We start from the raw sequence: 27,398 nt of genomic DNA, 5'->3' as shown, positions 1-27,398 counted from the left end.
GGAGAAATCCGCGCAACTGTTAATATTGCAAAGACTTTTGCCACAACTGAGCGTAAAGGTATCGGAACTGGAAGATTCAACCGATTCTCCAACTGGACATCACTTGTTCGAGCAATAGCCTTTTTGGAACGTTTCTCCCGTTTACACGGGTCAAAACAGGCAGAACCGGTGACCTCTCTTGAAAGCTTTTCGAATGCCGAAAACTTCATTTTAATGTCCGCTCAGCACGAAGTTTACGGAGAAGAAATAGATAACATTCGACGCAAGGAACAAATTCATAAGCGAAGCCCGATAGCTAACCTCAATCCGTTTTTGGACAAAAGAGGACTATTACGAGTAGGAGGCCGTATTGTCAAAACTGACTTAAACCTCCGTGAACAGAAACCTTTGATCGTCCCTGGACGCCATCATATAGCGACATTATTAGTCCGACACTACCATGACAAGATAAAACATCAAGGACGCCACTTCACAGATGGAGCGATTCGATCCGCAGGATTCTGGATCGTCGGAGCAAAACGCTTGATCTCTTCTATTATTCACAAATGTGTGACATGCCGCAAACTCAGAGGAAAAACTGAGTATCAAATCATGTCTGATTTGCCAGAGGACCGTCTTGAACCATCACCTCCGTTCACTAACGTTGGAATCGACACCTTTGGACCATGGACAATTGTTTCACGTAAAACCCGTGGTGGATACGCCAACTCCAAACGTTGGGCAATTTTATTCACCTGCTTAGTGACGAGAGCTGTTCATATCGAACTCATCGAGGAAATGAGCTCTTCAGCCTTTATAAACGCTGTCAGAAGATTCACAGCCATTAGAGGCCAAGTCAAGATCTTTCGATCCGACCGTGGAACTAACTTTATTGGCGCAATCGACGACTTGAAAATCGATTCAGTCAACGTTGAGGACGGACCCCTTAAGAACTTTCTGTACAATTCCGGTACAACTTGGATCTTCAATCCGCCGCATTCGTCCCACATGGGTGGAGCCTGAGAGAGAATGATTGGTATCGTTAGGAGAATACTTGATTCTATGCTTTTAAATGCTGCCGGAAGGAGCCTAACGCATGACGTGCTCAATACGTTAATGGCAGAAGTTTCAGCAATAGTGAACTCTAGACCTCTGGTACCGGTATCGACAGATCCAGAGAATCCGTTAATCTTAACACCAGCTATGTTATTGACACAAAAGATCGATTACATCTTCACTTCAGATCAGCTTGGAGAATTCGACAAACGGGATCTATGTCTAGCCGAATGGAGACGTGTACAGGCTCTGGCCAGTGTTTTCTGGTCCCGTTGGAGGAAAGAGTACCTGCCGCTACTACAACCACGACGAAAATGGACCGAAGATCGCCGTGATCTCATCAAAGGAGACGTCATTCTAAAGGATAACAACCTCTGCCGTACTCAATGGCCCATCGGAGTTATAGTAAACTCATTTAAAAGTTCCGACGAACATGTCCGGAAAGCAGAAGTACGAATCATCGTAAATGGAAAAGCCACCATCTACACACGACCAATAGTGGACATGATTCTTCTCGTAGAGAACGACTGTATATAGTTTGTATCAATCATGTTAATAGTGATACTTTGGATTTATATAGTGAGATCTTCAAGTGTGTTATATATTTGGAATAGTGATATAAGTTAGACATCAGACGGGGAGTATTCTGTTTCACATTCAATGTTTACTATATGTTTCCATAATCATCCGGAACAAATCGCACTGGACCGATTTCTTACATCACCGTTTTTATTGTACTACGTGACTACTTTTAATTTCTGTGACACCGTCTGCTCCAAAATTTAACACATGTAACATGGACGACACTTAATTATTTTCTGAGGAAATCGAGACATACTACTGTCAAGTACGTTTTATTCATTTATAAACTGTGATAATTTAATCTGTACAACTCCGTTAATTTGGATAAATGATTTATTAAATGCATACGAACTGTAAGTTATTTATATCCGAGATTTGAACTGTAAATTGTACTTTCGTTTTCATTTCAATGTTTTAAATATTTGCATTTAAACTTAATATGTTCTTTCATACACATTGTAAGTATTTCCTTTTGTTTTATTGCAGTTTACCAAACAATACTGACTACTGTATACACCTTTCTGGTGGAATATCATATTACAATTTTCAAAACAAGTTGTGTTCTTTATATATTCGCCGAGATTGCGATTCAGTCACCTGGTTAAACTAGCTGAGTCAGGCTCAGCATAATGAAGATGTGGTTTCATTGTCAATATATAGACAGATATTCATAGACCAAAGAACAAATAAGCAACTAATTCAAAAGTAGATGCAGGATGAATTATGGAAAGAAGGGGTGCCCGGGGGCCCAAACTTGACAAGGTTTGGTGTGGAACAAGTAAAATGTCTGCATTAACATAAAATGTAGGTTTTAAAAGAGGGGCCCAGGTCGCCTTTCCCAAAATCCGTTTTTGAAATTAAAGGTAACCGCATATTTCTGGGCGCGGTTGAAAAATAAATGAACATGACTTTGAAAAAGCAAGAATATTAAGCTAAATGAAATAGACCAAATTTGGGTGACATCTATTAAAATGTTTGAAATAATTATGAAGTTCACAAGCTGTATACAGTCAGCCTACAGACTTGTTGCCTCCTGAAATGTCTGCTTACACAGTGCTTTCCTAAAATGATTTATAATGTGATCGTTTTCATGATGAATGCTGAGCAAACATAGATTACGCTGTTGGTTTTCTCGTTTGAATTGTTTTACATTGTTATTTTGGGGCCTTTTATAGCTGACTTTGCGGTATGGGATTTGCTCATTGTTGAAGGCCGTAAGGTGACCTATAGTTGTTTATTTCTGTGTCATTTTGGTCTTTTTTGGAGAGTTGTCTCATTGGCAATCATACCACATCTTCTTTTTATATGTATAATGACAAGATAAAATATATAACTTCTCATTGAACCTCTAAAACAACGATAAATATGCTGATTCATATCGCATCATTCAATGCTGTCAGATGCTATGTGAAAAATAAAGAAATTTAACTTAATGTATGCTTCCATTATATTCGGCATTGTTATTCAGTTATGTCCAAAGCAGAACTTATGAAGAGCATGCAATAATTTATTTTCAATAGATGCATTTGAAAAATTTATTTTCTGCACTAGTTAAGGGACGTCTATGTTCATGATGTCTTGTGATCATCTATATATATAAGAATATTTTATTATTGTTAATTTATAAAATAGTGCTTTGAATCCTACTTATTGCTATTTGTCTGCCATTTCTGGCCATCAAAAAGGTTCACGTAAAATTTTGACGTCATAATACAAAATATATGACGCAACAATGGAAAAGTGATTGTTGTATGATGTCAATGGTTGAAGCGGGACAGATTCTCAGGTCAGCTGGGACAGAATTCCATAAAGCAATTAGGTGTATAGTAATTATATATGGGTACTATGTTCAGGAGTATGAATTCTAATATATATACGTAAAATACCTTTTCGGTTTTGGAATAACATCCTGGATCTGGATTTCCTTATCAACCACCATCATTGTTAACACATCCAAATCATAAACTAGAGCCTTTACATAGTCAGTTCCATCTGCCAATATCACATATTACAAAATACCTATACAAATACCGCCGATAGATTAAACTCAGTACCATTGTACATTAATGATTATACATATAGTCTCAGCTCATTCAGATTTGAAAATGTTAACAAAATAGCAGCACCATCTTAAAATGGGAAACCTTGATTATCTCGAGCATGTGAATCAAACAAATAGTAATTATCATCGCGACAAAATATACTGATTGTAAGACCTGATACATTGTAACGTGAACAAATTAGAATTGGATATATCTATATCAAATGCAGTTCTCAGTGCTGTTCATATTTCAATTAACAATGACTGCTGAGCGCCACTGTGTACAGTGGCAGATCCAGAACTTTTTATAAAGGGGGGGGGGCTATATAATCAACCAAGGGGAGGGGCGCCCCCCTTTTGGATCCGCCTGTGGTGTACAACGACTCCAAAGAATAAATCATCATGTACGAGTACATTAAACTGTCTACCCCACATGCGAACATCATTTGGGACCTCGCTGTGTTGCAAGTATCTTGGGTTTTCAGGAAATAAGATGCGATCATATTAATTCAAATTGCTCATAGCTGCCTTCAATTATAATTTCAAATTTTCATCTATAGTCGTAGACGTCCAGCTAGAGGGGTCATTAAACAGACTATAGTGCACTGAAACCCTTGCCCATAACTAATAAACCGTGATGCTTGGTGTTTGCTTCCTTGCACACACGCAACCATATTACTCAGTCACCTTGTTTGTTTTCTATTCTTCTAATCAGCTGTTTATCGGCAATTGTCTGTTTTGTTTACATCAGAAATCAATGAAGCGGTGAATGCGCCGGAAACGAAAGGCATCTTCGTATCAATACGGTAAATTCCCTGATTTCAATATTTTCTAATCAATATGTTCAAGCAATGAAAAATATGAGGATAATATTTTTATTCATAGAGCACACGTTTAGAATTGAATAGAATTCATGACAAAAATCTCCGTTTTGTTTTATTGCTGATCAGTTAGTCTGTTTAGTTTCTCTGTATCTTCTTTGGTTTTTGCTCAAAACACAAAAGAGAGCAAAAAATCTTCATTTAAGGGCAATCACTCCTATAAAGAGTGACAAACTACTAACTATATCGGCAATATTTGACTTGTTAGTAGATCTTGACTTGCTGATAATTTTTGTGATTTAAAGTGTCTATTTATCTATTATAATTTTTATCATAAAAGGCAAAACGCAAAAATAAGAGCGAAAATCGTCATTAAAGGGCAATAACTCCAATAAGGAGTCGTCGAACGATTTCCTCCATATTGTCTTAATTGTAGATCTTGTCTTGTTCATCATTTTTTCTAATTTAAATTTCTTAGATCTTGTCTTGCTGATCATTTTTTCATATCTAAGTTTCTATCTATCTATTATGGTTTTTAAGATGTAAGGCAAAAAACGCAAAAAATTAGTAAAATCGTCATCAAAGGGCAATAACTCTAATAAAGAGTCGACTGACGATTTCGACCATGAGACTTATTTGTAGAACTTGTCTTGCTGATCATTTTTGCAATTTAAAGGTTCTCTCTATCTATTATAGAATCAAGATAATAGGCAAAAATGAAAAAAAGGTGCAATTTGTCATTTAAGAGCAATAACTCATATAAGAAATCGTCTTACAGTTTTGACGTATATAGACAATTGGTAGAGCTCAACATTCTGAACATTTTTGCTCCTGTCAGATTTTCTCTATTTATAACGGTTTTCAAAATACTAGACAAAACTTGTTCTATTTTTTAGCCATGTCGGCCACCTTGGTTGGCAGACGGGGTCATCGTTTTTTAAACAAGATACCCCAATGATGACTGGTAGCCAAGTTTGGTTAAATTTGGCCCAGTAGTATAAGAGGAGAAGCTTTTTATAAAAGTTAACAGAAGACGACGGACGACGGACGACGGACAACGAGCGAGGGACTCCAAGTGATGAGAAAAGCTCACTTGACCCTTTGGGCCAGGTGAGCTAAATATGTTAAAAAACACGCTTCAATAATTTCTGGACCTAATGTTGGTACGGATGTGACACAAGGACTGTCAAACAGAAAATTCACTATTAAACGTGCGAAAAAAAATCTTGATGTTCATATAAATCCCTTTTGGAAATTATTTTATTCTTCAGCTATCTTAGAATAAATTTTAGTGCACACCGATTTTCTTATTTAACATATTCACCGGGGCCGAATTGCGAAACCAAACTCCTAACTGTGTATTGCTGCCTAATACCTACAGCGCTCGACTTTACATCTATAGCGCTAGACCTTACATCTTGGGCGCTAGACTTTACTTTTCTAGCGCTTACTTAACATCTTCAACTACTTTTTAGTATCTATAATAATAGACCAACAGGACTCGATCTTACAAAACTAATGTCAAAACAAGAAACAAGTTATAATGACAACCACTATATAGAGGGTTCACGAATTTTGACGTTCGTTTCCGATTTACAATTAATTAATTGGAAGTTTTATTTTACAGAAAATCTCAACATTGTTCCAGAATATCACAACCTATACCAGACAATCTCAACCTGACATACTTTATAATATCTTCAGGTTAATAAAATCATATTCGTAAAGAAATAGATAAAAACTGTTGTTATACATTAATACTGACGAAGAACAACACTTATATACTGATATATACGTTACGTATTGATGAACTCACCGTCATTTTACCAAAAACTCACGGAACTGGCCGTACTTAGGGAGCTACCATTTGATTTTTATGGGGGGGGCTAGGATGAAATTTGAAAAAAAAGGCAGGACAGGAGTTTGAGTAAAAAAAAAAGGCAGGAGATGAGCAACTTGGCAAAAAAAAAAAGGCAGGATGACAATTTATGTAAAAAAAAGTCAGGATAAACTAATAAAAAAAAAGGCAGGACCGAATAGAGTGAAAAATAAAAAGGCAGGACAGAGATTACAACTAAAAAAAAATACAGGACAAAATTTTTCATCCTAGCCCCCCCATAAAAATCAAATGGTAGCTCCCTAATACCTGCGGGTGAAAATGAACGAGACAAGCTCTCAATTACTTATCTATGGCATGACATTCTCCTATTTAACAAAATATTTACAGATTGACAATAAATTGATGAAAAGTCGACCTACCCTTTCTATATTTTTGATATTTTGTACCAGAATAGCTCAACAGGAAGTGCCAGTAAACATTTTTCTCGGTTATCAATTTGGTTGAGATTTGATGGTTTACCAGGCGTGTCCTATAATGTAACTATTACTGACTAGTATATTGGTTTATTTTATTTATTGTTCATTTTGATACTTGTAAAACATTGTCATTAAAGTTGTATGTTGTATTAATAATGCGATATATTGATTTAATTTCTAAATAAAAACAAAAACCGAAACAAAACGAAAAAACAACAGATTGACCTGTTTCTGTTTGCTATACTGTTTAAGAAAATGATTTGATTTGATTTGATTGATTGGTATTAAACGCCACTTTCAACACTATCGTGCTGTTTCGTGGCGGTCAGTTTTTATTGGTGGAGGAAATCGGAGTGCCCGGAGAGAACCACCGACCTTCGGTAGGAAAACTGGCTATCCTAGTTAATTAAGATTGGAGTCGAGTGCGCCTGCCAGGTGCGGGATTCGAACTCACAACCTTAGTGTTGACTGGCTAGTGATACAGTAGATCGACGACTTAGACCACTCGGCCACCGAAGCCCCTTAAGAAAATGAAGATCACAATTAAAATGAAAAAAACATCTGATAACTTTTAATTTTGTTTACTAAGAACTACCGAACTTATATCGCATTTTACAAGGTTCTCGATGTTTGTTTTTCTTTTGTATTTAAGTATAATATAAAAATAAGGAGATGAGGTATGATTGCCAATGTGACAACTATCCACCAAAGTTCAAATAACGTGGATGTAAGCTATTATAGGCAACCGTACGGCATTCAAAAATTAAAAAACCCATTTCGTATAGTCGGCTATAAAAGGCCCCGACATGAAAAATATGAAGTAATTCAATTGAGAAAACTAACGGATTAATTTATAACAAAACAATTTACGAAAAACAATATATGACAGATATGAACCAACGACAACCACTGAACATCAGGCTCCTGACTTGGGACAGGCACATAAAGAATGTGTCGGGGTTAAACATGTATGTGAGCGCTCAACCCTCCCCTAACCTGGGACAATGGTGTAACAGCACAACATAAGAACAAACAATAAAAGTCAGTTGAAAAAGGCTTAACTCATCAGATCGATACAAAGCAGAAAAAAAAACCCAAACATAAACAGACCGGACGTGGCAGGGTATTTATCCATCCCTCATCTCTAACAACAAAAAGGACACTTAGACTTGCTTCCAACATGATTTATGAAGTAACTAGATGCGGATCCAGGATTTTGAATAAGGGGAGGCCCATGGGCCCCCAAACTAGACAAAATTTGTAGTGAAACCGGTAAAAAGTCTGGATTAACCATAAATAAAGCTCCATAAGGGGGGCCCGGGCACCCCGCCCCCTAAATCCACCCCTGGTAACTATATAAGAAGAAGGTGTTAATATGCTTATCTAAAATAAAATAAAAGCTCCAAAAATGGGGGAAAAAAGTAAACTTTGTTATGACGCCTCCAGTCGATTTCCATTGTTATTAAAGACAAAAAAAAAAACAAAAAACAAAAACAAACTCAGACAACATTCAAATACTTCTCTTATAATGTATTCGAAACCGACACAATATTTCTTTTGTTACTTTTCTTTTGAGCAAAAAAATCGAACATTGCATAGGAGCACCGTGTAATATTCCTTGTGAACGCTAGTCTGTCTGTTCAGTCAAAATGTTGGATAACGCCATTTCTCTAATTCTTTGACAATTTATCCCTTTCTGCACCCATTGTATAAACAAAATTTAATCAACGTGTGGTTCATTTGATCTCAGTTCTTCATTGGTTAAAATCCGATTATGACGTCGAATTTTCTTGCTTTCTTCTGAATTTCCTATTGTGACGGCATGAAAAAAGGCGACCATGCCTGATGACGTCACATAGAAAGAGCACATCTTTTTGCAGATCATTCGAAAAGAAGGAATAAATTTGCCTGCGTATTGTTTGAAAATCATTAGAGAAACAGATTCCACCACCAAATCTCGTGTAATACGATATTTAACCACTCTCGACAGTTAAATTTTAAATATTTAAAACGCTCGGCGAGCCTCGCGTTTTAAATTTGAAAATTTAACTGTCTCGAGTGAATAAATATCGTATCACACTCGATGCAGTGGTAGAATCTATATTTAACCATAACTGAAATATTCATTTTACTTTTTTGTGAACGGATTCTTTCCCCGATTATTTTTTTCATTTTTTATGATCAACCTGTGATTCAAATGTTTTCGTACGTCATAAAGACATGCACAATTTTTTTAACATTATTTAGAATGAACGTCCATATTTGTCAGTAGTCGCATAATAACTTTCGGTTTTTATACAACCGCAAAATTTTTGCGGCCGTATAATTGTATATTGATATCGTTGTCGTTATTGGTCGCCCGAAGGCATTTAGTTTCCAGACAATAACTTAAGTATAAGTGTATGGATCTATATGAAATTGTGCCAGAAGGTTCCATACCACAAAAGGATGGTTGAGTTTGATTTTGGAAGTTATGGCCTAAACCATTAAGGAAATAGGGAGCAAAAGGGGACAAAAAAGAAGTATTTTCTTGTTTCCCCGACAATAACTTGAGTATAAGTCTATGGATCTCTATGAAATTGTACCACAAGGTTCCATACAAAAAAAGGAAGATAGGGATTGATTTTGAGGGTTATGGCTCAAACCTTAAGGAATTATAGGTCAAAAAGTGTAAAAAAAAACTCTAGTTTTCTAATGCATTGCATAAATTGCTTATTTCTTGACCAATTTCAATGGGGTTAAATTCAAAGTTTTGAATTCTTGGGGTTCTTTAATATGCTGATTCTAACCGTGTATTAAGATTTTGAAGACGGACAGGGCAACCCATTCTTTTCTTTTGATGGGGACAACACTTATTAAGAACAAATAAAAAATAAAAGAAATAATCTATCGCTTTCAAATCCTCAATCAAACAAAATAACTATGATTTTATATGGAAAGAGCAAAAAACAATCGTAGAATTGAAAAAGAAGTCTTTCTTGTTCAGAATAAGATGAATAAAACAGAACAACAAATATTTATTGCCCTGCAACCACTCCCTCCTTGAAAACAAATATTTATTGCCCTGCAACTCCTCCCTCCCTGAAAAAACAGTGTTCAGTGAAATTGTTACAGTTTCGGAATAATTAACCTTCAAGAGGTCATCAATTCTAAAACGTTACTGCAAGGAAACCAATCAATTGCTTGGAAAATAGTCGATTTATTTGTGTAGCGAAGGTCGTAAAGAATTTGCGTGCATCGTAAAGTACTAGTATTCGATATTTTGAAATAACTTGCTTGATAGAAAAAAATATAAATACACATACTGATATATGTATCTGTCTATGCATATATAGAGCTTGCTGTACATTTGTCCGCAGTACAAATGTTTGTTTAATTTAGATAACAACTTCGAATGGATCCTAATATAATGAGATCCTTAATTACAGGACATATCTCAATGAAATACTTTGTGTGCATCAGTGTGCCCATGGCCATTTTGCTTCAGTGCATAGGGAAAATTACAGGTAAGAAAAAAACTTTCTGAATATAATTCTAATTCGACAGTTTATTTTCATTTTGTATTTAAAATTTAGATTGCTGTGAACATACAGAAATGCTATGAAATAGCACACAGCCCACCATGCAGGATCAATAAATTTAATCATAAAGGAAATGTTGAATTATGATCTGACCAATTTCGTCTGTGTTTGCTGCATTTTTCTGCTTCATATTGCTGCTAGTTTTGTTTTCTTCTGTTATCACACCTTAGCTGACACATCTTATACAGGTACTACCATATATCACGTTTACGTTAAAAAGAATAATAGGACAAACCCAGGGTTCATTTGTCGCAAGGTTTCTTTAGGAATTATTTGCAGAAGGAAATGGTAAACAATTCCCATTGCCGTAATTACGCAAAAAATCTTACGAGAAAAAAATACTCATGAACATTTTAGTATTACTTACGATTAGTTGTATAAAGACCCATTAATTGTAATTTGAATGAATGAATTAATGTGAATGAATGAATGAATGAATGAATGAAAAAGAATGAATGAATGAATGAATGAATGAATGAATGAATGTGTAGTTATAAAGACCCATTAATTGTTATTTGAATGAATGAATGAATGAGTGAATGTGTAGTTGTACAAAGACCCATTAATTGTAATTTGAATGAATGAATGAATGAATGAATGAATGAAACAATCAATCAATCAATCAATCAATCAATCAATCAATCAATCAATCAATCAATCAATCAATCAATCAATCAATCAATCAATCAATCAATCAATAAATCAATCAATATAGAGTCGACATAGTATACAAAACAAGGACATAACATAAGCCCTATTGAACTTTAACCGATATATGATGGGACAAACATGGTAAATGGAGAGGGCGGGAAGAATAATGAATAAAAACATAAAAAGTGAACATTTAAGTACGCTAGAGATTTGATAGTAAATACTTTGCATGTTATCCTAATCTTTTTAAAGAATCTTATATGACAAAAAGTTCTTAGAATCTATGAAAATGCGGGTTATTAAGTCGTATTGGAATCCGGTCCAATTTAAAGTATTTTTTTTATTTTCATAACTGTTTATCGAATGGTTTATTATGTTATTTTTTTGTTGTTGCTTAATGAATAATACATTTTATCTTACCTCCTATACACTTCTAGGAATATCATTGGTTAAAAGCAAACACGTGGGAAGTCACTTTTGATAACTTCAAGAAACTGCAACATACGACTTTTTGACGACCAGTTTAAAATCAATGTCAATAATTTTTGTAGGAGTGCACCAATTTTAAGATGTGTAGTGTGCAATGATATCTGATTATAATCGACATATTCCGTAACTGAATGATATAGAGTCCATGGTTGATTACGTTATCAGTAACTTTCCTCAAGTTATCTTTTTGCTTTTGTAGCTTTGGATTACTTATGTTACATTGGATACCACCACTGTAGTGGTTCACAATGGTGTTGTCCTAATGGCTATGTATGTACTGGTACCCAATTGTGTCTTACAGTAGGGTAAGTGTTTCCTTGATGGCTATGTATGTACTGGTACTCAATAATGTCTTACAGTAGGGTAAGTGTCTTCTTGACAACTATGTATGTACTGGTACTCAATTGTGTCTTTCAGTAGGGTAAGTGTCTCCTTGACGGCTATGTATGTACTGGTACTCAATTGTGTCTTACAGTAGGGTAAGTATCTCCTTGACGGCTATGTATGTACCGGTACTCAATTATGTCTTACAGTAGGGTAAGTGTCTTCTTGACGGCTATGTATGTACTGGTACTCAATTGTGTCTAACTGTAGGGTAAGTGTCTCCTTGACGGCTAAGTATGTACTGGTACTCAATTGTGTCTAACAGTAGTTTAATGTGTCTCCTTGACGGCTAAGTATGTAATGGTACTCAATTGTGTCTTACAGTAGGGTAAGTGTCTCCTTGACGGCTATGTATGTACTGGTACTCATTTGTGTCTTACAGTAGGGTAAGTGTCTCCTTGACGGCTATGTATGTACTGGTACTCAATTGTGTCTTACAGTAAGGTAAGTGTCTCCTTGACGGCTATGTATGTACTGGTACTCATTTGTGTCTTACAGTAGGGTAAGTGTCTCCTTGACGGCTATGTATGTACTGGTACTCAATTGTGTCTAACAGTAGGGTAAGTGTCTCCTTGACGGCTATGTATGTACTGGTACTCAATTGTGTCTAACTGTAGGGTAAGTGTCACTTTGAAGGCTATATTGTACTGGTACTCAATTGTGTCTTACTGTAGGGTAAGTGTCTCCTTGACGACTAAGTATGTACTGGTACTCAATTGTGTCTTACAGTAGTTTAATGTGTCTCCTTGACGGCTATGTATGTACTGGTACTCAATTGTGTCTTACAGTAGGGTAAGTGTTTCTTTGACGGCTATGTATGTACTGGTACTTAATTGTGTCTAACTGTAGGGTAAGTGTCTCCTTGACGGCTATGTATGTACTGGTACTCAATTGTGTCTTACAGTAGGGTAAGTGTCTCCTTGACGGCTATGTATTTACTGGTACTTAATTGAGTCTAACTGTAGGGTAAGTGTTTTTCCTTGACGGTTTATTTATGTACTGGTACTCAATTGTGTCTAACTGTAGGGTAAGTGTCTCCTTGACGGTTAAGTATGTAATGGTACTCAATTGTGTCTTACAGTAGTTTAATGTGTGTCCTTAACGGCTATGTATGTACTGGTACTCAATTGTGTCTTACAGTAGGGTAAGTGTTTCATTGACGGCTATGTATGTACTGGTACTCAATTGTGTCTTACTGTAGGGTAAGTGTCTCCTTGACGGCTATGTATGTACTGGTACTCAATTGTGTCTTACTGTAGGGTAAGTGTCTCCTTGAAGGCTAAGTATGTACTGGTACTTAATTGTGTCTAACTGTAGGGTAAGTATCTTTTTGAAGGCTATGTATGTACTAGTACTCGATTGTGTCTAACTGTATGGTAAATGTGTCCTTGACGGCTATGTATGTACTGGTACTCAATTGTGTCTAACTGTAGGGTAATTGTCTCTTTGACGGCTAAGTATGTACTGGTATTCAATTGTGTCCTACAGTAGTTTAATAAGTCTCCTTGACGGCTAAGTATGTACTGGTACTCAATTGTGTCTAACTGTAGGGTAAGTGTCACTTTGAAGGCTATGTATGTACTGGTGCGCAATTGTGTCTAACTGTAGGGTAAGTGTCTTCTTGACGGCTAAGTATGTACTGGTACTCAATTGTGTCTTACAGTAGTTTAATGTGGCTCCTTGACGGCTAAGTATGTACTGGTACTCAATTGTGTCTAACTGTAGGGTAAGTGTCTCCTTGACGGCTATAATGTATGTACTAGTACTCAATTGTGTCTAACTGTAGGGTTAGTGTCTCCTTGAAGGCTAAGTATGTACTGGTACTCAATTGTGTCTTACAGTAGTTTAATGTGTCTCCTTGATGGCTTAGTATGTACTGGTTCTCAATTGTGTCTTACAGTAGGGTAAGTGTCTCCTTGACGGCTATGTATGTACTGGTACTCAATTGTGTCTAACTGTAGGGTAAGTGTCACTTTAAAGGCTATGAATGAACTAGTACTCGATTGTGTCTTACTGTAGGGTAAATGTCACCTTGGCGGCTAAATATGTACTGGTACTCAATTGTGTCTAACTGTAGGGTAAGTGTCACTTGAAGGCTATGTATGTACTAGTACTCGATTGTGTCTTACTGTAGGATAAGTGTCACCTTGACGGCTATGTATGTACTAGTACTCGATTGTGTCTTACAGTAGGGTAAGTGTTTCCTTGACGGCTATGTATGTACTGGTACTCAATTATGTCTAACTGTAAGGTAAGTGTCACCTTGACGGATATATATATAATGGTACTCAATTGTGTCTTACTGTAGGGTAAATGTCACCTTGGCGGCTAAATATGTACTGGTACTCAATTGTGTCTAACTGTAGGGTAAGTGTCTTCTTGACGGCTATGTATGTACTAGTTCTCAATTGTGTCTTACAGTAGGGTAAGTGTCTCCTTGATGGTTATGTATGTACTAGTACTCGATTGTGTCTAAATATAGGGTAAGTGTCTCCTTGGTGGTTATGTACTAGTATGTACTGGTATTCAATTGTGTCTTACAGTAGGGTAAGTGTCACATCGACGGCTATGTGTGTACTAGTACTCAATTGTGTCTCACTGTATGGTAAGTGTCACTTTGACAGATATATATAATTATATATAATGGTACTCAATTGTGGTTTACTGTAGGGTAAGTGTCTCCTTAATGCCTATGCATGTACTTGAACTCATTTACTGTAGGGTAAGTGTCTTCTAGACTGATATGTATGTATTTGTACTCAATTGTGTCATAATGTAGAGTAAGTGTCTCTTTGACGGGCTATATGTATGTACTTGTACTGAATTATGTCTAAATGAAGGATAAGTGTCTCTTATACGGCTATGCATGAACAGGAACTTACAAATGAATCACTGTATGGTCATCGTCGTATCTAGGCTTTTAACTAGCATTCAGTAACTGCGAGTACTCTCAAATCGTACTTTCGTGTTAATTTGACCTGTTGATACAATTTGTGTTGTATATATGCAAAAGAAAAAGGTCAAACAAAGTGTCAGCTGTAAATGTGATGACTTTGAAGCTTATACGGTACTATCATGAAGAGCTTTGTTTTACCTATGATTTAAGCTTTAAAAATAGATCCTTTAATGAACAAATGGTGAACGTTTTGATATCTTAAAAGAAAATTTAGATTAAGGCCATATTTTGCCAAAAGTGAACCTTGCCCTTTGTGTTTTGATGTGTGGTATTCATCTCAGTATACAAAATGCTTCAGATTTTTTTCAATAAATAATTGCGAAAACCTTAAACGATAATACATTTGATTTCATGTTAGATTTAGCATCATAATGCATGCAGGCATGATTTATAGCTGACACTTTGTTTGACCATTTTCTCGATCAATGGCAATGTGGGTCAATAGATATATCGATCACTTATTTATGATTTCAGAGCCATTATTGGAATTGTGATAGGCGTACTGTTTGGTGTGGGAATTGTTATAGCAATTATCGTAATATGTTGTCGTAGAGGTTTGTTAATCACCATTATTTTTCTAATATGTTCATATATATAATTGCGATGTGTGTGTTCATATGCGACTCTCGATTGAATATGTATATCACAGGCACTTGTTTTCAGAGACAAGGGCTTGTGGTGTGTATCTATTCGTCAGTATCATCTAAAACACGACCCAGGAGCCTGTTGTTCAGCGGTTGTCGTTTGTTGGTGTGGTTTATAAGTGTTTCTCGTTTCTCGTTTTTTATATAGATTAGACCGTTGTTTTTCCTGTTTGAATTGTTTTACACTAGTCATTTTTAGGCCCTTTATAGCTTGCTGTTCGGTGTGAGCCAAGGCTCCGTGTTGAAGGCCATACTTTGACCTATAATTGTTAACTGTTTATACATTGTGACTTGGATGGAGAGTTGTCTCATTGGCACTCATACCACATCTTCTTATTTATATGATCTATATACACACTGTATATACACAAAATATATAGTCTAATTAAAAATAAAAGATTTGTGAAACGATATTGAAAAATTCATACGAATCAGATAAAATATTATAGTACTGAAAGACATTTATATTCGTATATGTGTGCGTGCGTGCGTGCGTGCGTGTGTGTGTGTGTTTGTATATATACGTTTTGAAAAAAGACATGTGACAAATTAAAATGGATGATTTCCACAAATAGATAACCTTTTATGTGTCATATTAAACCGTTTTCAACAAAAAATATTATATTGTTGATCTTAAGTTTGCTTTATACTCTTGCTAATTATAATGAAAGAACAGAGTTCCAATGTCCCCCGCAGTAAAAATATTTTATCTATCCAAGGGCAATAGATAAAAAAAACTTATTCGTTTGTTCTTTAAAACTTTTTACAAATATCTTATAGAAATGAAGACTTGAGAACAAATACAATGCAGTTTCCAATATAATCAATATTTCAAAGGGCATAACTCATTAAAAAATATTTGATCGGCACTGATTTTCGAACTTATCCTAGACATTGCTGATATTAACCTATGATATATAAGTTTCATTAAAATTTGACAAGAATTGCACACATGAGAATGCTAACAATTAAATTTTCCATATGATTAATATTTCTAAGGGGCATAACTCTTTTTTTTTAAATAATTGCTCGGCACTTATTTTCGAACTTGTCCGACACATTGCTGATATAAAAACTATGATATAAGTTTTATAAAAATCTGGCAAGTCATGTGAGAGCGCTAACATGACCGCACGCACGGACGCCCGGTATTTCAATGTCCCCCGCAAAGCGTCGCGCGGGGGACGATGACGGGAAAGTTCTAACCAATAGCATGTATAAATATACTAGTTTTTCGTTTGCTGTTTTGTACAAAAATCAGGTCGTTGGTATGTCGTTTCAATGGTTTGACATTTTGCCATGTCGGGGCCATTTATTATCTTTATGTGGTGTGGGTGTTGCTCATTATTGAAGGCCGTACTATAGTTGCCTACATCTATGTTGTTTGGTCTTGGTGGATTGCTGTCTCATTGGAAATCATACCACATCTCCTTATTTTATATTGTCTCATTGAAATGAATGAAGGATTTTTTTTTGTGTCGCTAAAGTGTTTATAAGAATTTTTATAAAGATTTTTTTTTAGATATAACACACATGTGAAAAAATGAATTCATTCTATTTTCATTTTCATTGTTCGGTTAAACTAGAGAAGCTCAAAAGTGATTTTTAGGTCGAAATGAATTTAGTATAACTAAAAATGTGGTAATTCTAAAGACAAACCTGCTAGTTTGTTGCAAAGAGTGATGTGTTGTGAGGTGCTTAAACAGAACTAGCCATTATTGTAGCATTCAAGTTTTGAAGATACGTCTTAAGTCCATAGAAACAGTATGATTTAGTATCTTTTCATTTAAAAAATAAATTGAAATATTAAAACACTAGTATATGATAGCTTCTGCGGTATATGTGTATATTTTCTACCGCAGGTAGATCTAGCTCTCGTGGAACTCGTCTTCAAGCACAGAGCGGTGTTGTTATAATGCCACCAGAGCAACAAGGATATCATCAGACAGGCTATTCACAGGCAGCATATCCGCAAACAGGATATCCAATGGCAGCATTTCCACCAACAGGATATCAACAAGAAAGCCTACCTCTTAAATCCTAATTATAAAAGAAGATAATTATGCTTGAAGTCAAACTGTTACACAATTGTATTGTTACATTCAATTTATTAATAGTGTAGAATAAAGACAAGACATGCAAAGCGATAAGTGCTGCTTCCAATATTTACAAACCTTCTCTATCTAAATTAATAATTTGCTAGAAACAATCAATAACTTTGGAGAAGGGATATTTAAATGTGGAATTTTTGTTTACTGATTTCTTTCTTTCCTTCTTTTAGAATGCATCATTTATCTATTTTTTATTATTCTGTAATATTATAATATATACATGTATTTATATGCAATCTTGATGAATGCAGTCAGTATTCATTTTTGTTAAATTATTACCATTTACCTATATTATGGAGTTATTTTCTTTCAGTACGACTGGTCATCAATTTTTTTGAAGAAACAACCCGGACAATACCTTTTGTTAGTCAAACACATATATTGACAGTTGTAAACAGTTCTACAGCTACTACAGATCTCAAACACATACATTGACAGTTGTAAACAGTTCTACAGCTACTATAGATCTCAAACATATACATTGACAGTTGTAAACAGTTCTACAGCTACTACTTATCTCAAACACATACATTGACAGTTGTAAACAGTTCTACAGCTACTACAGATATCAAACATATGCATTGACAGTTGTAAACATTTCTACAGCTACTACAGATCTCAAACATATACATTGATAGTTGTAAACAGTTCTACAGCTTCTACAGATCTCAAACACATACATTGACAGTTGTAAACAGTTATACAACTTCTACATATCTCAAACACATACATTGACAGTTGTAAACAGTTATACAGCTACTATAGATCTCAAACACATACATTGACAGTTGTAAACATTTCTACAGCTACTACAGATCTCAAACACATACATTGACAGTTGTAAACAGTTCTACAGCTACAACAGATCTCAAACACATACATTGACAGTTGTAAACAGTTCTACAGCTACTACAGATCTCAAACACGCACATTGACAGTTGCAAACAGTTCTACAGCTACTACAGATCTCAAACACGTACATTGACAGTTGTAAACAGTTCTACAGCTACTACAGATCTCAAACACGCACATTGACAGTTGTAAACAGTTCTACAGCTACTACAGATCTCAAACACGTACATTGACAGTTGTAAACAGTTCTACAGCTACTACAGATCTCAAACACATACATTGACAGTTGTAAACAGTTCTACAACTACAGATCTCAAACACATACATTGACAGTTGTAAACAGTTCTACAGCTACTACAGATCTCAAACACATACATCGACAGTTGTAAACAGTTCTACATCTACTACAGATCTAAAACACATACATTGACAGTTGTAAACAGTTCTACAGCTACTACAGATCTCAAACACGCACATTGACAGTTGTAAACAGTTCTACAGCTACTACAGATCTCAAACACGTACATTGACAGTTGTAAACAGTTCTACAGCTACTACAGATCTCAAACACATGCATTGACAGTTGAAAACAGTTCTACAGCTACTACAGATCTCAAACACATACATTGACAGTTGTAAACAGTTCTACAACTACAGATCTCAAACACATACATTGACAGTTGTAAACAGTTCTACAGCTACTACAGATCTCAAACACATACATTGACAGTTGTAAACAGTTCTACATCTACTACAGATCTAAAACACATACATTGACAGTTGTAAACAGTTCTACAGCTACTACAGATCTCAAACACGCACATTGACAGTTGTAAACAGTTCTACAGCTACTACAGATCTCAAACACGTACATTGACAGTTGTAAACAGTTCTACAGCTACTACAGATCTCAAACACATACATTGACAGTTGAAAACAGTTCTACAGCTACTACAGATCTCAAACACATACATTGACAGTTGTAAACAGTTCTACAACTACAGATCTCAAACACATACATTGACAGTTGTAAACAGTTCTACAGCTACTACAGATCTCAAACACATACATTGACAGTTGTAAACAGTTCTACATCTACTACAGATCTAAAACACATACATTGACAGTTGTAAACAGTTCTACAGCTACTACAGATCTACTACAGATCTCAAACACATACATTGACAGTTATAAACAGTTCTACAGCTACTACAGATCTCAAATTATATCTTTTGACAACTTTTTTACATATTTTTTTCTCGTTCAGATTTTCATGCCGCCATACAAAAAGGATTGGTAACGCCCATAACAATTTTCCATCTTTAACATGTTTTAGGCAGAAACAATCCTTTCCTTTTCTTATATCTTTAACCTTTACTGTTTAGTCTGTTTTTTGTAATTTTCTTTTGGCGTGGCTCGGTATTGATACATCACGCCAGTGTGTTATTGTGATATGGTCTTTTTTTGTTTTCTTATCTTTCATTTTTGTTTATGTGCTTTGTCTATAGAATGTATATGATCCGGACCATATGAGTATTTGGACATACGTGTATGGTAACAACCATATGCGTATTATCATATGGTCTGACCATAGGTCTGACCATATTAGTATATACTCGTTTGGTTATTAACGTGTCGGACCATATGAGTATTTAGACCATAAAAGTATTTTTCGATTAAATTGTTACTTCCTTTTAATTTCTCCAAACCCAAATCGGCACAAGTTACTGACTGGAGTCCTTTATCTTTGACATGTTGTTTGAATCTTGGTGTATCTGTTGTCTATCATTCCCTTTATAAGTCAATTTATAGCGCCTTTATCCTGTCGACTTTTTCGTGAAACCACCGGTGTGGTTTTTTTTAATTTTTCTATTGTTTTAACGCTAGATATATGGTTGCCCTCATGACATAGTTGACACAACGAATTTCTTCGATAATGGATTAGCATGGCGGGTAATGCATATAATGCTGTCGACAACCTGGTCCTGCTCCGATTGGAGTTCATGTGATTCCCTCAGATTTTGTTATCTTAAAACAAAAACCACAGTTGCATCGTAGTTGTCAATCGTAGATCTTAGTTTTCTGTTGTTACATGAAACGAAAGACAACCCAAATTTCAAATTAGCATAATATTCATTATTTTGTATTTAATAATACACAACTGAGGATGAAGAGGATAAGAGACTTACACAACTAAAAAATATACATGATTGATATATTAGATGTGATTGGCGTTGAACTAGCTTTTTAAGTTATTTTCATAGCCTTGTGTTGACTCGATGAGATAAGCTATTTTCATTTGATTTTAATGTTTTGCTGTTACACCACTGCTCCACATTGAGGGTTGAACGATCAAAAGCATGTTAAACCCTTCCACATATGTGTACCAGTCCCAGTTTAGGGGAGGGTGGATCGATCAAAAGCATGTTAAACCCCGCCACATATGTGTACCAGTCCCAGTTTAGGGGAGGGTTGATCGATCACAAGCAGGTAAACCTAGTCACACATGTGTATCAGTCCCAGTTTAGGGGAGGGTTGATCGATCACGAGCATGCTAACCTAGCCAAATATGTTTACCAGTCCCATTTTAGGGGAGGGTTGATCGATCAAAAGCATGTTAAACCCCGCCACATATGTGTACCAGTCCCAGTTTAGGGGAGGGCTGATCGATCACAAGCATGTTAAACCCCGCCACACATGTGTACCAGTCCTAGTTTATGGGAGGGTTGATCGATCACAAGCATGTTAAATCCCGCCACATATGTGTACCAGTCCCAGTTTAGGGGAGGGTTGATCGATCACAAGCAGGTTAAACCATATCACATATATGTGTCTTTCACTAGTTAGGATGAGGGTTTAAACCCCGCCACATATTTGTGTCTGTCCCAGGTTAGGGGTGGAGTTTCGCAATCACAAACATGTTAAACCCCGCCACATATGTGTACCTGTCCGAGGTTAGGGAGAGGGTTGAGCGATCACAAGCTTGTTAAACTCAGCCACATATTTGTGTCTGTCCCAGGTTAGGGGTGGAGTTTAGCGATCACAAACATGTTAAACCCCGCCACATATGTGTACCTCTCCCAGGTAAAGGAGAGGGTTGAGCGATCACAAGCATGTTAAACTCAGCCAAATATGTGAGTCTGTCCCAGGTTAGGGGGAGGGTTGAGCATAGGCGGATCCAGGGGGGGGAGGCCCTGGGGGGCCCGAAACCCCCCCTTTGGTGGGAAAAATTTGGTTGATTATATAGGGAATCACTGAAGCATGACTGGAGCGGGCCCCCCCTTAGGTCATCCAGCGGGTCCCCCCTTATGAAAAGTTCTGGATCCGCTACTGGGGTTGATCGATCACAAGCATGTTAAACCCTGCCACATATGTGTACCTTTCCCAGGTTAGGGGGAGTTTTGAGCGATCACAGGTATGTTAAACCCCGCCAATTTTAGCATGTTAAACCATGTCACATATATGTGTCTTTCACTAGTTAGGATGAGGGTTTGGCAATCAGAAGCATGTTAAACCCCGCCAGATATTTGTGTCTGTCCCAGTTTAGGGGTGGAGTGTAGCGATCGCAAACATGTTAAACCCCGCCACAAATGTGTACCTGTCCCAGGTTAGGGAAAGGGTTGAGCGATCACAAGCATCTTAAACTCAGCCACATATTTGTGCCACAATTTTGTGTCTGTCCCAGGTTAGGGTTGGCGTTAAGCGATCACAAACATGTTAAACACCGCCACATATGTGTACCTGTCCCAGGTTAGGGAGAGGGTTGAGCAATCACAAGCATGTTAAACTCAGCCACATATGTGAGTCTGTCCCAGGTTAGTGGGGGAGAGGGGGGGTTTAGCGATCACAAGCATGTTAAACCCCGCCACATATGTGTACCTGTCCAAGGTTAGGGGGAGTTTTGAGCGATCACAGGTATGTTAAACCCCGCCACATATGTGTGTCTGTCCCAGGTTAGGGGAGGGTTAAACAATCACAAGCATTTCTTCGATAATGAATTAGCATGGCGGGTAATGCATATAATGCTGTCGACAACCTGGTCCTGCTCCGATTGGAGTTCATGTGATTCCCTCAGATTTTGTTATCTTAAAACAAAAACAACAGTTGCATCGTAGTTGTCAATCGTAGATCTAAGTTTTCTTTTGTTACATGAAAAGAAAGACAACCAGATTTTCAAATCAGCACAATATACATTATTTTGTATTTGATAATACACAACTGATGATGAAGAGGATAAGAGACTTACACAACTAAAACCCCGCCACATATGTGTGACTGTCCATGGTTAGGGGAGGGTTGAGCAATCACAAGCATGTTAAACCCCGCCACCTGTGTACCAGTCCCAGTTTAGGGGAGGGTTGATCAATCACAAGCATGTTAAACCATGTCACATATATGTGTCTTTCATTATTTAGGATGAGGGTTTGGCGACCACAAGCATGTTAAACCCCGCCACATATTTGTGTCTGTCCCAGGTTAGGGGTGGAGTTTAGCGATCACAAACATGATAAACCCCGCCACATATGTGTACCTGTCCCAGGTTAGGGAGAGGGTTGAGCAATCACAAACATGTTAAACCCCGCCAAATATTTGTATCTGTCCCAGGTTAGGGGTGGAGTTTAGCGATCACAAACATGTTAAACCCCGCCACATATGTGTACCTGTCCCAGGTTAGGGAGAGGGTTGAGCGATCACAAGCATGTTAAACTCAGCCACATATGTGAGTCTGTCCTAGGTTAGTGGGGGGGATTTAGCGATCACAAGCAGGTTAAACCCCGCCACATATATGTACCTGTCCCAGGTTAGGGGGAAATTTGAGCGATCATAGGTATGTAAAACCCCGCCACATATATGTGTCTGTCCCAGATTAGGGGAGGGTTGAGCGATCACAAGCATGTTAAACCATGTCACATATATGTGTCTGTCACTAGTTAGGATGAGGGTTTGGCGATCACAAGCATGTTGAACCCCGCCAGATATTTGTGTCTGTCCCAGGTTTGGGGTGGAGTTTAGCCATCACAAACATGTTAAACCCCACCACATATGTGTACCTGTCCCAGGTTAGGGAGAGGGTTGAGCGATCACAAGCATGTTAAACTCAGCCACATATGTGAGTCTGTCCCAGGTTAGTGGGGGGGTTTAGCGATCACAAGCATGTTAAACCCCGCCACATATGTGTACCTGTCCCAGGTTAGGGGGAGTTTTGAGCGATCACAGGTATGTTAAACCCCGCCACATATATGTGTCTGTCCCAGGTTAGGGGAGGGTTGAGCAATCACAAGCATTTCTTCGATAATGGATTAGCATGGCGGGTAATGCATATAATGCTGTCGAAAACCTGGTCCTGCTCCGATTCGAGTTCATGTGATCCCCTCAGATTTTGTTATCTTAAAACAAAACCTACAGTTGCATCGTAGTTGTCAATCGTAGATCATAGTTTTCTGTTGTTACATGAAACGAAAGACAACCCAAATGTCAAATCAGCACAATGTACATTATTTTGTATTTAATAATACACAACTGAGGATGAAGAGGATAAGAGACTTACACAACTTAAACCCCGCCACATATGTGTGACTGTCCCAGTTTGGGGAAGGGTTGATCGATTACAAGCATGTTAAACCATGTCACATATATGTGTCTTTCACTAGTTAGGTTGAGGGTTTGGCAAACTCAAGCATGTTAAACCCCGCCACATATTTGTGTCTGATCCAGGTTAGGGGTGGAGTTTAGCAATCACAAACATGTTAAACCCCGCCACATATGTGTACCTGTCCCAGGTTAAGGAGAGGGTTGAGCGATCACAAGCATGTTAAACTCAGCCACATATGTGAGTCTGTCCCAGGTAAGTGGGGGGGGGGGGGGGGGGGGTTTAGCGATCACAAGCATGTTAAACCCCGCCACATATGTGTACCTGTCCCAAGTTAGGGGGAGTTTTGAGCGATCACAGGTATGTTAAACCCCGCCACATATATGTGTCTGTCCCAGGTTAGGGGGAGGGTTGAGCAATCACAAGCATTTCTTCGATAATGGATTAGCATGGCGGGTAATGCATATAATGCTGTCGAAAACCTGGTGCTGCTCCGATTGGAGTTCATGTGATTCCCTCAGATTTTGTTATCTTAAAACAAGACCTACAGTTGCATCGTAGTTGTCAATCGTATATCTTAGTTTTCTGTTGTTACATGAAACGAAAGACAACCCAAATGTCAAATCAGCACAATGTACATTATTTTGTATTTAATAATACACAACTGAGGATGAAGAGGATAAGAGACTTACACAACTTAAACCCCGCCACATATGTGTGACTGCCCCAGTTTGGGGAAGGGTTGATCGATTACAAGCATGTTAAACCATGTCACATATATGTGTCTTTCACTAGTTAAATGAGGGTTTGGCAATCACAAGCATGTTAAACCCCGCCACATATTTGTGTCTGATCCAGGTTAGGGGTGGAGTTTAGCAATCACAAACATGTTAAGCCCCGCCACATATGTGTACCTGTCCCAGGTTAAGGAGAGGGTTGAGCGATCACAAGCATGTTAAACTCAGCCACATATGTGAGTCTATCCCAGGTTAGGGGGAGGGTTTGGCGATCACAAGCATGTTAAACCCCGCCACATATGTGTACCTGTCCCAGGTTAGGGAGAGGGTTGAGCGATCACAAGCATGTTAAACTCAGCCACATATTGGTGTCTGTCCCAGGTTATGGTTGGAGTTTAGCGATCACAAACATGTTAAACCCCGCCACATATGTGTACCTGTCCCAGGTTAGGGAGAGGGTTGAGCGATCACAAGGATGTTAAACTCAGCCACATATGTGAGTCTGAACCAGGTTAGGGGGGGGGGGGGGGGGGGTTAGCGATCACAAACATGTTAAACCCCGCCACATATGTGTACCTATCCCAGGTAAGGGGGAGTTTGAGCGATCACATGTATGTTAAACCCCGCCACATATGTGTACCTGTCCCAGGTAAGGGGGAAATTTGAGCGATCATAGGTATGTTAAACCCCGCCACATATATGTGTCTGTCCAAGATTAGGGGAGGGTTGAACGATCACAAGCATGTTAAACCATGTCACATATATGTGTCTGTCACTAGTTAGGATGAGGGTTTGGCGATCACAAGCATGTTGAACCCCGCCAGATATTTGTGTCTGTCCCAGGTTTGGGGTGGAGTTTAGCGATCACAAACATATTAAACCCCGCCACATATGTGTACCTGTCCCAGGTTAGGGAGAGGGTTGAGCGATCACAAGCATGTTAAACTCAGCCACATATGTGAGTCTGTCCCAGGTTAGTGGGGGAGTTTAGCGATCACAAGCATGTTAAACCCCGCCACATATGTGTACCTGTCCCAGGTTAGGGGGAGTTTTGAGCGATCACAGGTATGTTAAACCCCGCCACATATATGTGTCTGTCCCAGGTTAGGGGAGGGTTGAGCAATCACAAGCATTTCTTCGATAATGGATTAGCATGGCGGGTAATGCATATAATGCTGTCGAAAACCTGGTCCTGCTCCGATTGGAGTTCATGTGATTCCCTCAGATTTTGTTATCTTAAAACAAAACCTACAGTTGCATCGTAGTTGTCAATCGTAGATCTTAGTTTTCTGTTGTTACATGAAACGAAAGACAACCCAAATGTCAAATCAGCACAATAAACATTATTTTGTATTTAATAATACACAACTGAGGATGAAGAGGATAAGAGACTTACACAACTTAAACCCCGCCACATATGTGTGACTGTCCAAGTTTGGGGAAGGGTTGATCGATTACAAGCATGTTAAACTATGTCACATATATGTGTCCTTCACTAGTTAGGTTGAGGGTTTGGCAATCACAAGCATGTTAAACCCCGCCACATATTTGTGTCTGATCCAGGTTAGGGGTGGAGTTAAGCAATCACAAACATGTTAAACCCCGCCACATATGTGTACCTGTCCCAGGTTAAGGAGAGGGTTGAGCGATCACAAGCATGTAAAACTCAGCCACATATGTGAGTCTGTCCCAGGTTAGGGGGAGGGTTTGGCGATCACAAGCATGTTAAACCCCGCCACATATTTGTGTCTGTCCCAGGTTAGGGGTGGAGTTTAGCGATCACAAACATGTTAAACCCCGCCACATATGTGTACTTGTCCCAGGTTAATGAGAGGGTTGAGCGATCGGAAGCATGTTAAACTCAGCCACATATTGGTGTCTGTCCCAGGTTAGGGTTGGAGTTTAGCGATCACAAACATGTTAAACCCCGCCACATATGTGTACCTGTCCCAGGTTAGGGAGAGGGTTGAGCGATCATAAGGATGTTAAACTCAGCCACATATGTGAGTCTGAACCAGGTTAGTGGGGGGGGGGGGGGTGTTAGCGATCACAAACATGTTAAACCCCGCCACATATGTGTACCTATCCCAGGTTAGGGGGAGTTTCAGCGATCACATGTATGTTAAACCCCGCCACATATGTGTGTCTGTCCCAGGTATGGGGAGGGTTGAGCAATCACAAGCATTTCTTCGATAATGGATTAGTATGGCGGGTAATGCATATAATGCTGTCGACAACCTGGTCCTGCTCCGATTAGAGTTCATGTGATTCCCTCAGATTTTGTTATCTTAAAACAAAAACTACAGTTGCATCGTAGTTGTCAATCGTAGATCTTAGTTTTCTGTTGTTACATGAAACGAAAGACAACCAAATTTCAAATCAGCACAATATACATTATTTTGTATTTAATAATACACAACTGAGGATGAAGAGGATAAGAGACTTACACAACTAAAACCCCCTCACATATGTGTGACTGTCCCAGTTTAGGGGAGGGTTGATCGATTACAAGCATGTTAAACCATGTCACATATATGTGTCTTTCACTAGTTAGGTTGAGGGTTTGCGGATCACAATCATGTTAAACCCCGCCACATATTTGTGTCTG

At 37.8% G+C, this 27,398-nt stretch overlaps 2 protein-coding genes across 2 annotated transcripts in view; both read left to right on the top strand.

The window, feature by feature from the left end:
• Positions 1-27,398, top strand: part of LOC127737308 (uncharacterized) — a 160,941-nt gene that overhangs the window by 70,736 nt on the left and 62,807 nt on the right. The gene's annotated exons all lie outside the window — the stretch shown is intronic.
• Positions 10,086-17,883, top strand: LOC127737305 (uncharacterized). Its single transcript, XM_052247892.1, has 4 exons — positions 10,086-10,301; positions 11,716-11,821; positions 15,331-15,410; positions 17,363-17,883. The coding sequence occupies exons 1-4, from the start codon at positions 10,190-10,192 to the stop codon at positions 17,542-17,544; spliced, it is 480 nt and encodes a 159-aa protein (XP_052103852.1). The 5' UTR covers positions 10,086-10,189; the 3' UTR covers positions 17,545-17,883.

This window comes from Mytilus californianus, unplaced genomic scaffold, assembly GCF_021869535.1.
Source record: "Mytilus californianus isolate M0D057914Y unplaced genomic scaffold, xbMytCali1.0.p SCAF_4, whole genome shotgun sequence".
Lineage (NCBI taxonomy): Eukaryota > Metazoa > Mollusca > Bivalvia > Mytilida > Mytilidae > Mytilus > Mytilus californianus.
Note: the sequence above shows the minus strand (reverse complement) of the source record. Positions and strands in the feature narration are given on the sequence as shown.

What these genes read in the sequence shown, in the direction of transcription:
- LOC127737305 (XM_052247892.1), top strand. Translation starts at nt 10,190, where the DNA reads ATGGATCCTAATATAATGAGATCCTTAATTACAGGACATATCTCAATG. An exon ending in GTGCATAGGGAAAATTACAG is followed by an intron (nt 10,302 to 11,715) that starts GTAAGAAAAAAA and finishes TTGCTTTTGTAG; the next exon opens with CTTTGGATTACTTATGTTAC. An exon ending in CGTAATATGTTGTCGTAGAG is followed by an intron (nt 15,411 to 17,362) that starts GTTTGTTAATCA and finishes TTTCTACCGCAG; the next exon opens with GTAGATCTAGCTCTCGTGGA.